The 11,980-nt window shown below is 39.8% G+C and overlaps 2 protein-coding genes across 3 annotated transcripts; one reads left to right on the top strand and one right to left on the bottom strand.

Annotated features, from left to right (window-relative positions):
- The first annotated feature begins 1,167 nt into the window (after positions 1–1,167).
- Positions 1,168–8,393, top strand: slc5a8 (solute carrier family 5 member 8). The gene is made up of 17 exons (XM_085768789.1): positions 1,168–1,533; positions 2,468–2,587; positions 2,993–3,058; positions 3,177–3,228; positions 3,341–3,408; positions 3,535–3,573; positions 3,808–3,923; positions 4,743–4,883; positions 5,036–5,165; positions 5,394–5,482; positions 5,584–5,693; positions 5,801–5,868; positions 6,559–6,645; positions 6,773–6,993; positions 7,871–7,974; positions 8,077–8,165; positions 8,249–8,393. The coding sequence occupies exons 1-17, from the start codon at positions 1,300–1,302 to the stop codon at positions 8,366–8,368; spliced, it is 1,854 nt and encodes a 617-aa protein (XP_085624915.1). The 5' UTR covers positions 1,168–1,299; the 3' UTR covers positions 8,369–8,393.
- A 2,001-nt stretch (positions 8,394–10,394) lies between these two features.
- On the bottom strand, positions 10,395–11,980 carry lyrm5a (LYR motif containing 5a). 2 transcript variants are annotated; one of them, XM_085768795.1, is made up of 3 exons: positions 11,848–11,980; positions 11,596–11,668; positions 10,395–11,055 (listed from the first exon to the last, which is right to left on the bottom strand). In XM_085768795.1, exons 2-3 carry the CDS (start codon positions 11,638–11,640, stop codon positions 10,840–10,842), a joined length of 261 nt encoding a protein of 86 aa, XP_085624921.1. In that variant the 5' UTR covers positions 11,641–11,668; positions 11,848–11,980; the 3' UTR covers positions 10,395–10,839. The 2 variants fall into 2 exon arrangements, with proteins under 2 accessions (XP_085624921.1, XP_085624922.1); XM_085768796.1 differs by having other exon boundaries at positions 11,886–11,976.

Here is an 11,980-nt window from a genome sequence, read left to right on the forward strand (position 1 = left end):
GCAAATATATATATATATATATATTTGTTTTGTTTTTTGTTTTGTTTTTAATAAAACAAGGATAGCTAGCCTATAAGTTATTTTCCTTAGCACTGAACCAGCTACTCTAAACAAACACAACATGTGACCACTAGCAAAGAAAGACTCACCTCAGTTCAAGCTCGTTCATTTTTTCCCGACATGAAGTTAGTTTACTTTGTTTTTCTGGAACAGACTTACCTACAACTTTGCTTCAACACCATGAACAAGCTTTTTGCTGAAAACTTCACTGTAGTCAAACCAGCACCAGTTGTTGAATAAAACTGTTGGCAGAAAATTCTGTAATAATATTAATGGCATCATTTCAGTGTGTCTGCATGTCAGTGCCACATCGATACACTCTCATCATTAATGCAATTCGTTATACACCATGTTCTTTATAATATCACTGTAGTTCACTATGTGTGTTTAAGGAGCAAAAGATAGGCCTATATGTTTCTAACAGTTTTTAGATCAAATAGGCTATGGATTTTTTTTTTCGGGCACTACATAGGCTACATTTCACAAAAGTATGAAAAATGTATCAATTTAAATTGCATTTCAGCTGTCAATAGTAACCATTATAAATACCTTTACAATCTATATGAAAAGACCATTCACTCCATATGTTGTCCTCGGGGTTGGTACCAAACTCAGGTTGGCACCATTGAAAACTCCACTGACAACACAGTGTACCAAAATATTAATAGCACATGTAATCTATGCTCCCGGAAATGAGGAATGTGAAATTAAGAAGTTATTATAGGCTACTTGCTTATTCACATATCTTTAATTCTGCACTCACAGTTCCAAATGTCCCAGGTCAATTTGACCAAATTAGAGTTCAAAAGTGAATACCACTGTGTGTGTGTGTGCATGCGTGTGTGCATGTGTGTATGTGAAGAACTGATGTTGGTGTTTTTTCCTGACAGGTGAACAATTCATTCTATCCTGATGACTTCACAACACCTGCCGGGAAAGCTCTCTCCTCTGTCTGTCTCTCCCACCAACTCCCCCCCCCCCCCCCCCTCTCTCTCTCTCTCTCTCTCACACACACACACACACACACACGGGCTATATACACTTACACACCCACACACCACACAGGTAAAAGGTTTCGGTCTCTAGTCCTGCTATTGCCAAAGTGCTGACTGAGAAGGTGATGTGCCAGGACCTCCACTTACCCACAGAGGACTGTCTGTTTCTGAGTACACACATGGAACAGTTTGAGTAACTTCCTGAAAAGTTTTATTTCTAGTTTTTGCTCCGACCTATACTAAAATGTCAGGGGAAGCTCTGGTTGCTGGCTCCTTTGTGGCAGCAGACTATGTGGTTTTTGCTTTCATGCTGATGGTGTCCGCTGCTGTCGGGGTCTACTACGCCTGGGCAGACAGGGGCCAGAGAAGCTCCGGGGACTTCCTAATGGGGGGCCGCAGACTGACGGCTCTGCCTGTCTCCCTGTCCCTGACCGCCAGTTTCATGTCAGCCATCACAGTCCTGTCAAATCCAGCTGAGGTAAGATTCCCAGGAGCCAAAATGAATCTGAATGCATGAAAATGTAATTTTGTGTCTGGTTCAGCCTGCAGGATGTATTTTACAACACATGACACTCTTTTGGTTGGCTGACTTAGTTCATGGTGTGAATCAGAGACATAATGACAGAGACACAAAATTCAAATATGTTTGTTTGTTTTCTGTGGCTCTGATCTCTAGGCTATTTGATATCAAGTTGTTGATATCAAATACAAGACTATATCAAGTCAAATCTATTTTCATTCATAAAGTGCCAACTCACAAAAAAACGTTATCTCAAGGCACTTTTCAAATAGAGCAGGTCTAGAAATGACTTGGACGAACATTGACTAAACTGTCTGTTCTGAGTTTAACTGTTTTATTGAGACATAGGCCAGTGGTAGGATGGTAACTGGTAGCCTACAGGGCCTGAGTTGTTACAGTAAAATAACTGAAAGTTAAAGTGTAAAAATATGTTTTCAGTTTGGATTTGAAAGTCTTAATGGAGTCAGCTGCTCTAATGTCAGCAGGAAGGATGTTCCAGAGTAGAGGAGCCCATTAGGAAAAGACTGCTCTACCACAATTTCTTTTTGACACCTCTAAGTGAGGTGTCAAAAAGAAATTGTGGGTTATTGTTACTGATTTGTAACTCAGAGAAGTAGGTATAAGCCTGATGTTTCAGTAAACCAAAATCACTTAACCAGGCAATAAATCTTTTTATATAAAATCTCACTATGCACTTTCACTGAACAATCTGTGATTTCATTTCTCCAGTGTTTCCTGAAGTGAGGTGGATCGACATATTTGAACTTCTGTGGCTTAAACAGCATTTTCTCCACCTTGCCACTTTATCATGCTCAAATGAATAAGTTCCTACAGTCTTTTTTGGACAAAAATCATATAGAAAATATGTATAATTCATATTCTCGGCCCCCAGGTGTACCGCTATGGAGCCAGTATTGGATTTTATGGTCTCTCCTATGTAATTACCATAGTGGTCACATCTGAGGTCTTTCTTCCAGTCTTTTACAGACTTGCTGTCACCAGCACGTATGAGGTGAGTGTGCTTTGGTTTTCTGATTATGTCAGTCATTTATTTAGTTTTGTGTCATGCTGGTGTGGTTGTGCAATGCAGTGGTTATATTCTACTTTAACTCTATTCATAAAGGCATGAAATCAGTAAAATATTTTGCTTTCCTGTAAACCATGAAAGAAAGTGACCCAGATATTTGACCGCTGTTGTCAAATAAAAGGTTGGTGTGAGAAGTGTAAAACTGATTTTGAAACACCATAGAGCACGTCCTTGTTGTAGACTATTATAGATATGTATGTTGACACTGAGTTAGCTAAAGGTGAGGTTGGATGAGTTTGAAAAGAATTGGTCAGAGCAGAGTCAGATGATGTTATTATTAACATTTTATATCTCCGTTATTTTCTGTTTTTGTTGCATGTCTCTGCCAAGTACCTGGAGCTACGTTTCAACAGAGTTACCCGTCTGCTGGGAACGTTGCTCTTCATTGTGCAGACAGTGAGTAAGAAGCCAGTCAACACATAATTACAGAGCTTTGACTTTCGTGGGTCAAACCACAAATCCGACACTTTGCTGAGGGTTATTTATGATGGGATTAAATCCCTCTTTGTTGCAGATTCTCTACACTGGAATCGTCATCTATGCCCCAGCTCTAGCTTTGAACCAAGGTATGTTGGTTTCAGGTTAAGGTCACATACCTACATGAGGACACTTAAAGCTGCTTGGTTGTGCATGGTTGACTTGAGTGACCACTGTCTTAAAGCCTCTCTCCCTCTGCAGTGACTGGGATGGATCTGTGGGGTGCAGTCATCTCCACAGGTGTTGTGTGTACCTTTTACTGCACAATGGTACGTTACCAAATCTCCTCTACTGATTTCTGTTATGCGCATAAATAAAATGGAAGTATTGACAGCATGGAATAGATTTTGATGTACAGCTGACACAGCACCTGTTTGTGGTTGACATGGTTACAGGGTGGTCTGAAGGCGGTGGTGTGGACTGATGTCTTTCAGGTAGGCTTCAGAATGAATAAGATAACTTTTCTTTTTAGAGGTTTGTATGGTATTAGCCATACACAAGTCCAAGTCAATTAAACTGCATATATGTCATGTATGGTGTACACCGTACACGTGATAATATTGTATACCACTGTTTCTTTTGGCCTGTTGGCTTGTTGTAAGGTGAAATTAGTATAACCATCTCTGGAACAAAGGAAACCTTAACCATGTTTAAATGTTCTCCTCCAGCTTGGTGTCATGCTGGCAGGCTTCCTGTCTGTCATCATCAGGTCTGTGGTCATACAAGGTGGAGTCCTCCCCATCATCTCAGATTCAGAACAAGGGGGAAGACTCAACTTTTGGGAGTAAGTATGATGAAACAAATTGAATAAGTTGCTGTAGTGGGAAGAGGTTTAAACTCTTAAACTATGTAGAAAAAACACATGTGTAAAACATGTTACCACATGTGGAAAATGGGTTCAAATGGGAATTAACCTGTGATTCACAATAAAATTGGGCCAAAACCACATGTTTCCCATGTGCAAATAACATGATTCCCATGTGCAAAATTGCATGTGAATCGCATGTGAAGTTCATGTGGTTTTTCTGTAAGGGGGAGCAGTATATTGTTCTATTATTACTTTTATTGTACTACAATAGGCATATCATACTGCATCTACAGTACATGCATGTACATCTCATACAGTCCCTCATAAGAATAAATGTGAACATTGTGATCTTCTAAACTAGCGCACTCTCTTTGAGTGAAACATTCAAACCCTTCATGTTGCCTGTCTCTCTCCATGGTGCTGAGAAATTTAAATCCCAAACTGTGTAGTTTAGAAATCAGAGAATAAATCTGCAAGCCTACAATAAATATTCATATTATGATCTCATCATAAACTGTCCAATTTTAAAATGTTCTGCCAAATACATCCAAGCAACACAAGATCTTTTTATTTGATTTTGGAGCAGACTAAAGGTGTAAGTAACTTTGCAGATGTTGGCAAAGACCACCTAAATATACCATTAGTTTTGTTCTGTGTGAGTCCAGACCATTGTATTGACGGAGACCTTCGTGTTCTTTTAAGGAATAAAACTTTGTGAATGCTGATCCAGTCCCTGATCTTGGATAGTGGTGAATAATATCTGGCAATAACTGCTGTGTTTTCCCGTTCCACCAGCTTTGACACCAACCCTCTGAGAAGACACACTTTTTGGACCGTAACAGTGGGAGGGGCATTCGTTTGGGTCAGTATCTATGGCATCAACCAGGCCCAGGTTCAGAGATACATCTCCTGCAAGAGCATCACTCATGCCAGAGTGTGAGTTGTGTTTTACAGGGGGGGTGTACATTTAGCAGAACACACAATAGGATGTGACACAAAAGATGCTTCTAATGCTTTTGTATGTTTGTCCCAGTGCTTTTCCATTTGTTGAATCTCTTACACCCCCCCCCCCCCCCCCTCTCATCCAGATCTCTATACATCAACCTGTTAGGCCTGTGGACCATCTTGCTATGCTCAGTTTTTGCAGGAATGTGCCTCTACTCGGTCTATAAGAACTGTGACCCATGGACAGCTGGTCTGGTTTCTGCTACTGACCAGGTGTGATGGAGAAAGACATAACAGACCTGTTACTGCAATCAGTGGTTTGATTCTGTTGGATATTTTTACAGATAATGAGCCAGGTGTTCATTTTATATGTAAGACACCAAGATAAGAGGTTGATTGATTGACCTTTTTTTTGACACACTAGGAAAGTTTATGTATAGATGGACTGTGAGACTTGGATCCTCCTGATGTCTTTAATCCACTGTCACTTGTCCTCTGTAGCTGATGCCGTACTTGGTGATGGACATCTTGGGAGGCTATCCTGGCCTTCCTGGACTGTTTGTTGCAGCAGCATACAGTGGATCTCTAAGGTTAATACAGTACTTAACATTAAGATTATTTCAGCGTTACAGTGTAGCATATAGGTTGTATTTTTGTGTATATAATGAGTAAATTGTGTTTGTTTCCCCAGCACAGTGTCTTCCAGCATCAATGCACTGGCTGCAGTGACGGTGGAGGACCTGATCAAACCGTACACTAACATGTCTGAGAAACACCTGTCCTGGACCTCTAAAGGCCTGAGTGTGTGAAACGGTCTTATTGTGTACAATATTTCAGCTGACTGTCTGGTCTATTACAGGCTAATAAAATTAGGTGGTGATTATGGATTGAAATCTGTGTGTGTTTAGGTTTCGTATATGGAGCTTTGTGCATCGGAATGGCTGGAGTGGCTTCACTCATGGGAGGGATCTTGCAGGTAGAGTGGACCTGTTCCACATGTGTTTCACAATAGAACTGTTGAATGTACAAAGTTTCATAGGCTTTTGATGGAGACCTTGCCAAATTCAAATTTCACTCATTATCTACTCAGCCTCATGTCGACTAAGAGCTGTGAGAATTTTCAGTTATCCGTCCCTTCTCTGAGATACGGGGGGGTCCGCACAGCAGTATTTGTCCATATAATGGTTGTCAATGGATACCAACTTTCTTCGTCCAAAAAGACACACCAAAAAACATCCAAATACCTCCATACTGCTCGTCTGTAATGTTTATGTAATGTATTTGCACTGACACAGGAAGAGCAGTGAACTGAGACACTGGGAGCTTCCGCTACAAACAAGCTTAAAATATAGACTTATTTAATTTCTTTTGGAACAATTTCTCATGTCGGGGCTTCAACACAAGACAGACATTACAGACGAGCAGTATGGAGGTATTTGGATGTTTTTTGGTGTGACTTTTTGGACGAAGAAAGTTGGTATCCATTGACGACCATTATATGGACAAATACTGCTGCGCGGACCCCCCCTCCCCGTAACTCAGAGAAGCCACGGAGGACTCTGAAAATTCTCACAGCTCTTAGTCGACATGAGGATGGGTAGATAATGAGTGAAATTTGAATTTTGGGTGAACTATCCCTTTAAGTGATGTATGTGTCTTTATGCAGGCTGCCATCAGCATATTTGGGATCATTGGAGGTCCTTTACTTGGCCTGTTCACATTGGGTATTCTTTGTCCATTTGCCAATTCCAAAGTAAGTTAGTCTGACTTCTTTTAACTGGACATTAATCCAACATTGTGATGACATTTGACACCTTCATTGTGTTGTTCAATTTCACGAACCTCTAAAAAAGTACATGTTAACTTAAAATGCTTTCCAGGGAGCTTTGTCAGGTATCGTGTCAGGCTTGGTGGTGTCCCTGTGGGTGGGAATCGGAGCCCAGGTGTACCCACCCCTACCCGAGCTGACGCGCCCTCTGCCACTGACCACTCAGGGCTGTAACTTCACCGCAACAGAAAGCCTCAACTGGACCACCACCCCCGTTCTGCCAACACAATTACAGTCCATCACCAAAGCCCCAGTACACAAACTTAACAACAGGTAAGGGTATTCCAGTTAGAACAATGTGATGTCAAGTAAAGATGTTATATGTAGGTATTGAGTTTGTGTGGTATTGAGAAATCAGATAGTGACTTTTGGGCTTTATATGTATATCATAAATAAGGGGCGTTGTTCGGCCCGACGCGAAGCGGAGGGACGACAACCCCCTTAGAGTGGTATAATGAGCATATACCACGGACTGGAGTGATATATTGCTTTTATAAAACGGTTACCAATAAAGGTAATATGAAAGAGGGATACGCAATCAATTTCATGTAGTTTTATTCAACCAGAAATACATATTATCCAATAAAATAGCCTCACTGTGAAAAAAATAGTCCCACCTCTCCAGACGTTAGCTCCTAGTTAGCTCTGCATCTCGTCTTTTCCTCCGCTTTTTTTCAGATGAAAGTCACTGCTCAATCCCCTCTACCATTGTTAACCCTCCCCGGAGGTGAAAGTTAACCTTAAACATGTGAATTCAACTACTTTAGTCCGTTTTTTAACATCGTAAAAACATCAGCTGTCTTGGGCTACGGACTGCAACAGTCCGTTGTCATGGATACATGACAACAACTTCCATTCATACCAGTCATACGTGCCTGACGCGGAGTGATAGCTTACGCTGTGATAAGGCTTTAGAATAGTAGCCGTGGTATATGCTCAATATACCACGGTTAACAACCAATCAGATCGCCGGATTTCACCTTTCCGTTTTATAAATCCTATTATACAACCCTCAATGAGTCTGTCTTACTCATGTAAGTCTCTGCTTTAGAGTCCAATCATACACAATATTCATGGGGGAAATTAAAAAGTAGTTTTGTCTGTATGTACAAGATCTCACTCCCTTTGCACTATTTTCTTGCACCATCAGGCCTGAGCTGGCAGATAACTGGTATGCTCTGTCCTACCTTTACTTCAGTCCCATTGGAACCATAATCACGATCAGTGTGGGGCTGATAGTCAGTCTGTTCACAGGTAAATAACATTCAAGTGTACTTTGGTTGTGGAAATCAGAGTTGTTTGTTGATTTGCAGTGAGCTTCAAGTAGTTTCAGTATGTCCTTAATGTTGATTTCAGGAGGCTGCTTGCTGAATGTGGAATCAAGGCTTACACTAATGAAAGAAGACACAACTATTTACTACCTAATCAAGTTTTTCAAAGACAGGGTAAGTACTGCAGTGGGCTAAGATCAAAAGCTGCAGCCTAATAACAGCTGCTGACACCTGCACTGTGTTCTTCATCTCTGAAGGTCATGAGACGAACAGGAAAACTCGACCTGACCAAAGACAGAGAGACGGGATTTGGCAACGCTAATCCTGCTTTCTGTGACACTGAAATGGACCCAACACAAACCAACATCTCCACATGAAATGAAAGAACTTTTCTGGATTTGTTTTTTTTGCGTCACACGTTTAGATCATATTCATGAAAATGTTGAGATTATGTACCAGATAAAAAATCAGGCGTCACGTCACTGTTTTAAAAATGTATATCTGTACAATGTTTGTTTTTTGTTTTTTTTAAAATAATGTTTTTATTATGGTTTTTCCATAAACATACAAATTGAACACATTACAAACAAACAAACAAACAAACAGTGGCCATAGAAATCAAGACACAGGAGCGCTCAGTCCATTTCAATTGACAGTGATGCAACCGCTAACCATTTTTAGAGAAATAAGTGGAAAAAGGATACAAATTTTCATAAATCAAAATATTTGAAATCTTTCACAAAATTTCACAACACAAAATATGAGCAATAAATAAATGACAATTGATCACCAAGCAAATGGAAAGATGTCATCTTGCCAATTGTCAGCACTGCAGTCGACCATTCCCTTTGAAACAATATTTGTAAGTCTTTTACCAGCATATTTAAAGAAGGGTGTCCAGGTCTTGAAGAAGACTAGCGTTTTACATTTGAATCTGTATGTCAGATATTCCTACAACAATGTTTGTTTTTGTTCAATGGGAGATATTGGTTGTTCAGAAATGAGTTTTCCTCTCTTCCTGAAATTACTTCACATGTGAAATTTATAGATTCATATATTCATACCTTGTATAGACAATGAGTATCAAATGTGTGTGTGTGTGTGTGTGTGTGTGTGTGTGTGTGTGTGTGTGTGTGTGTGTGTGTGTGTGTGTGTGTGTGTGTGTGTGTGTGTGTGTGTGTGTGTGTGTGCGCGTGAAGTGAAGTGACCAGTGTGAAGCCTCCTTTCAGTTTGTTCACTTCATATCTGTCTGCTGAGACAAGGACATATACAAACACACAGTCTATACTGAAGGGGATTAAAGGTTTCAAGGCTGTTTTACTGTTTGTCATTGTTAAGTGAGAACATATTTTGTGGAAAGACTCACAGTTAATTTTAAGTTTTGGTCCAACTTCCTGCAAAATGTTACAGGACTGTCTAGTAGCTGTGGTGTTTGCTCACATACTGGATGTGACTGGAGTTGCAGTCCACTATGCTTGGGTGAACAGGGGCTTGTGAAGCTCCAGGGGCTCTCTAACAAGGACAGCTCTGCCTGTCCCCCTGCCCCTGAGTGCCAGCTACATGTCAGCCCCTGTAGTGCTGGCCAACACAGCTGAGGTTGTTGAATTCTTTTTTTTTTCTTTAAATGAGGAAATCATCCATTAGTGGGATAAGATTTCCTCTTTATCTACATTGAAATGTTGGGGGGAAATATTTTTGACTCTTTGACTGGAAGTTGGGATGATTCCCAGACATATATCTGTATATGACTGGAAATCATCATAAATTCAACCATTTGTGTAAGCGTATGTTACACCAACTCTGAGCACTAGAGGTCAGCAGTGCAGTGCAAACTTTTCAAGTGCCCCAATGCTCTTTGTTGACTGTGTGAATGTCACACACTTCACTGGGAAAATGTGAATGTCTTGCTTACAACAATGCCAATAGTTACTTGTCATGTGTTGGGCTTTAATAATGCTGATATTTTCAAAAGGAACAGCTGTAGGTTAGAAGCAGCAGATGGAATCCTAAAGTTTGGCTCTCACAGCAGAATTGTTTGATGTGCAACTAGAAATGTAAAAGATATGTTTGTTTGTTTTTTTATTTCACATGAAAAGTTAATTTTCTTTACCTTTCTGTTTATCACAAGAGAAGTTAAATCAATAAGGAAACTTTTTGTGACTTTATAATCTTTATTTTGACAGCAGATATCACTGTTTTAAAGCATCTGTACAGTTTTGTTTTGAATTCTATCTAATAGTGCAGAGATACATGGTCATGTACATTCGCTCTTCAAAAAAAATTGACCACGTATTTACAAATATATATATGTACACTGAAATACAAAATACATTTGACAATGTGATTCAGTCAGTCAGCTTCTACAGTTTATCACAGATCAGGTGGATGACTGTATCTTTATTGTTTAGCTAGAACATATAGGCAAGATTCATGATCCAAATATGTGAAATGTTAAATTTTTATGAAATAACTGACATGATGAAATGTTGGTTTAGACTAGACTATCTGGCAATGGACCAAACTTTTCTTGGGGAAAAAACTGTGATATCACCAAACATACACACTGTACAGTACATACAATATTTGAGATTAAAAAGTGCAACTTGTGAATTAAGAAAACACAATGCACATCCTGTAACAGCTACATTAACGTCACTTTCTGGCACATATTCCAAATGGACTTTCCATTTCCCTTATGAGGCAAATATAATTTAATATAAGAGCAACTGTTGGGCAGCTTGTCAATTCTGCAGTGTAATGTGTGGTAAATATTATTTACACTGACTGTTCCTTGACTCTTTGTTCCCGTTGCCCGTTTTCATTTCACAAAGACAATTTGTGTTTATGTCTAATGATTCTCTGGCTCATAATACCTCTTCTTCATAGCTCGATATTTCCTGAGGAAATAGAGAGCTTCGAGCTCCTTGATGACAAAGTCGCCCCGGGCCACCAGCTTCTTGATCTTCTCAGGGTCTGTCACGTCTTTATTCTTCATGAAGGCTGACTTGAGTCGCTCTCTGAAGTACGCTGATCCCTGTGGGTACTCTCGGCCAAGGTACAGCAGCTTCAGGAGGAGGACAACCACAGTTTAACACAATATCAACACAGTATGCAGCGAGTTTATTTATTTTATTTAACCTTTATTTACCCAGGCAAGCAAATTAAGAACAAAATTCTTATTTTCAAGTGCAGCCTGAAAAGCTGATCCACTTGTTTTTTTTAAAAATATATGTATATTACATTTTTAAGAGATAAAACAAGAGCAAACAAACATACATTTGGCTCACATACATATTAAAATTCAGATTTATACAGGTGAGAGATTCAGGAGTCACCTCCCACACAAAGAAAACAAACAAGGTAGTACACAAACAATATACTAGTTAACTAGATGCACATGACACACATACACAAAGTAAAATAAATTAACGGCACATTGCCATGCATGATACATCCACTTGATCAGAGAGAAATATTTGAAATATTCAAACCAATATGACAGGAAGGGTTCCCATGTTTTACGAAAAGCATAATCTTTGCTGTGTAGTTTACACGTCAGATATGGGTAGTCCAATGCAACGTATTCAAGTGTCGATTCACTTACATTTTTGTAGAGTTTGATAACCTCACCCCTTAAAGGGTTGGCCATGTCAGAGACGAGCTGGGCTTCCACGCCCCTGAAACAACAGAAAAACGACATAAAATTGTCAGATCAACCGCAGCAGAGTTCGACGAACAACAGAGGTGGCAGTGCTAACAATAGAATTAGCCAGTTAGCTCGTTAGTTAGCCTTTAGCACAAGCTACGTCCTTCACAAACCACTGCAAACAACTTTATATAGTGTGTTCATATTTACACGTGTTATTCTGTTGGGTCTGTTCAGTCCAACTTTACCGAAGAGACGTCTCCTGTTTCACTTTGTCCTTCCCTTACCCACAGTGGACAAGCAAGCCCAGTAGTAAACACAGTCGTAAATCGTCCCGTCTTCT

Source organism: Trachurus japonicus, chromosome 23 (genome assembly GCF_045865225.1).
Source record: "Trachurus japonicus isolate A0001 chromosome 23, Traja_1.0".
NCBI classification, from domain to species: Eukaryota; Metazoa; Chordata; class Actinopteri; order Carangiformes; family Carangidae; genus Trachurus; species Trachurus japonicus.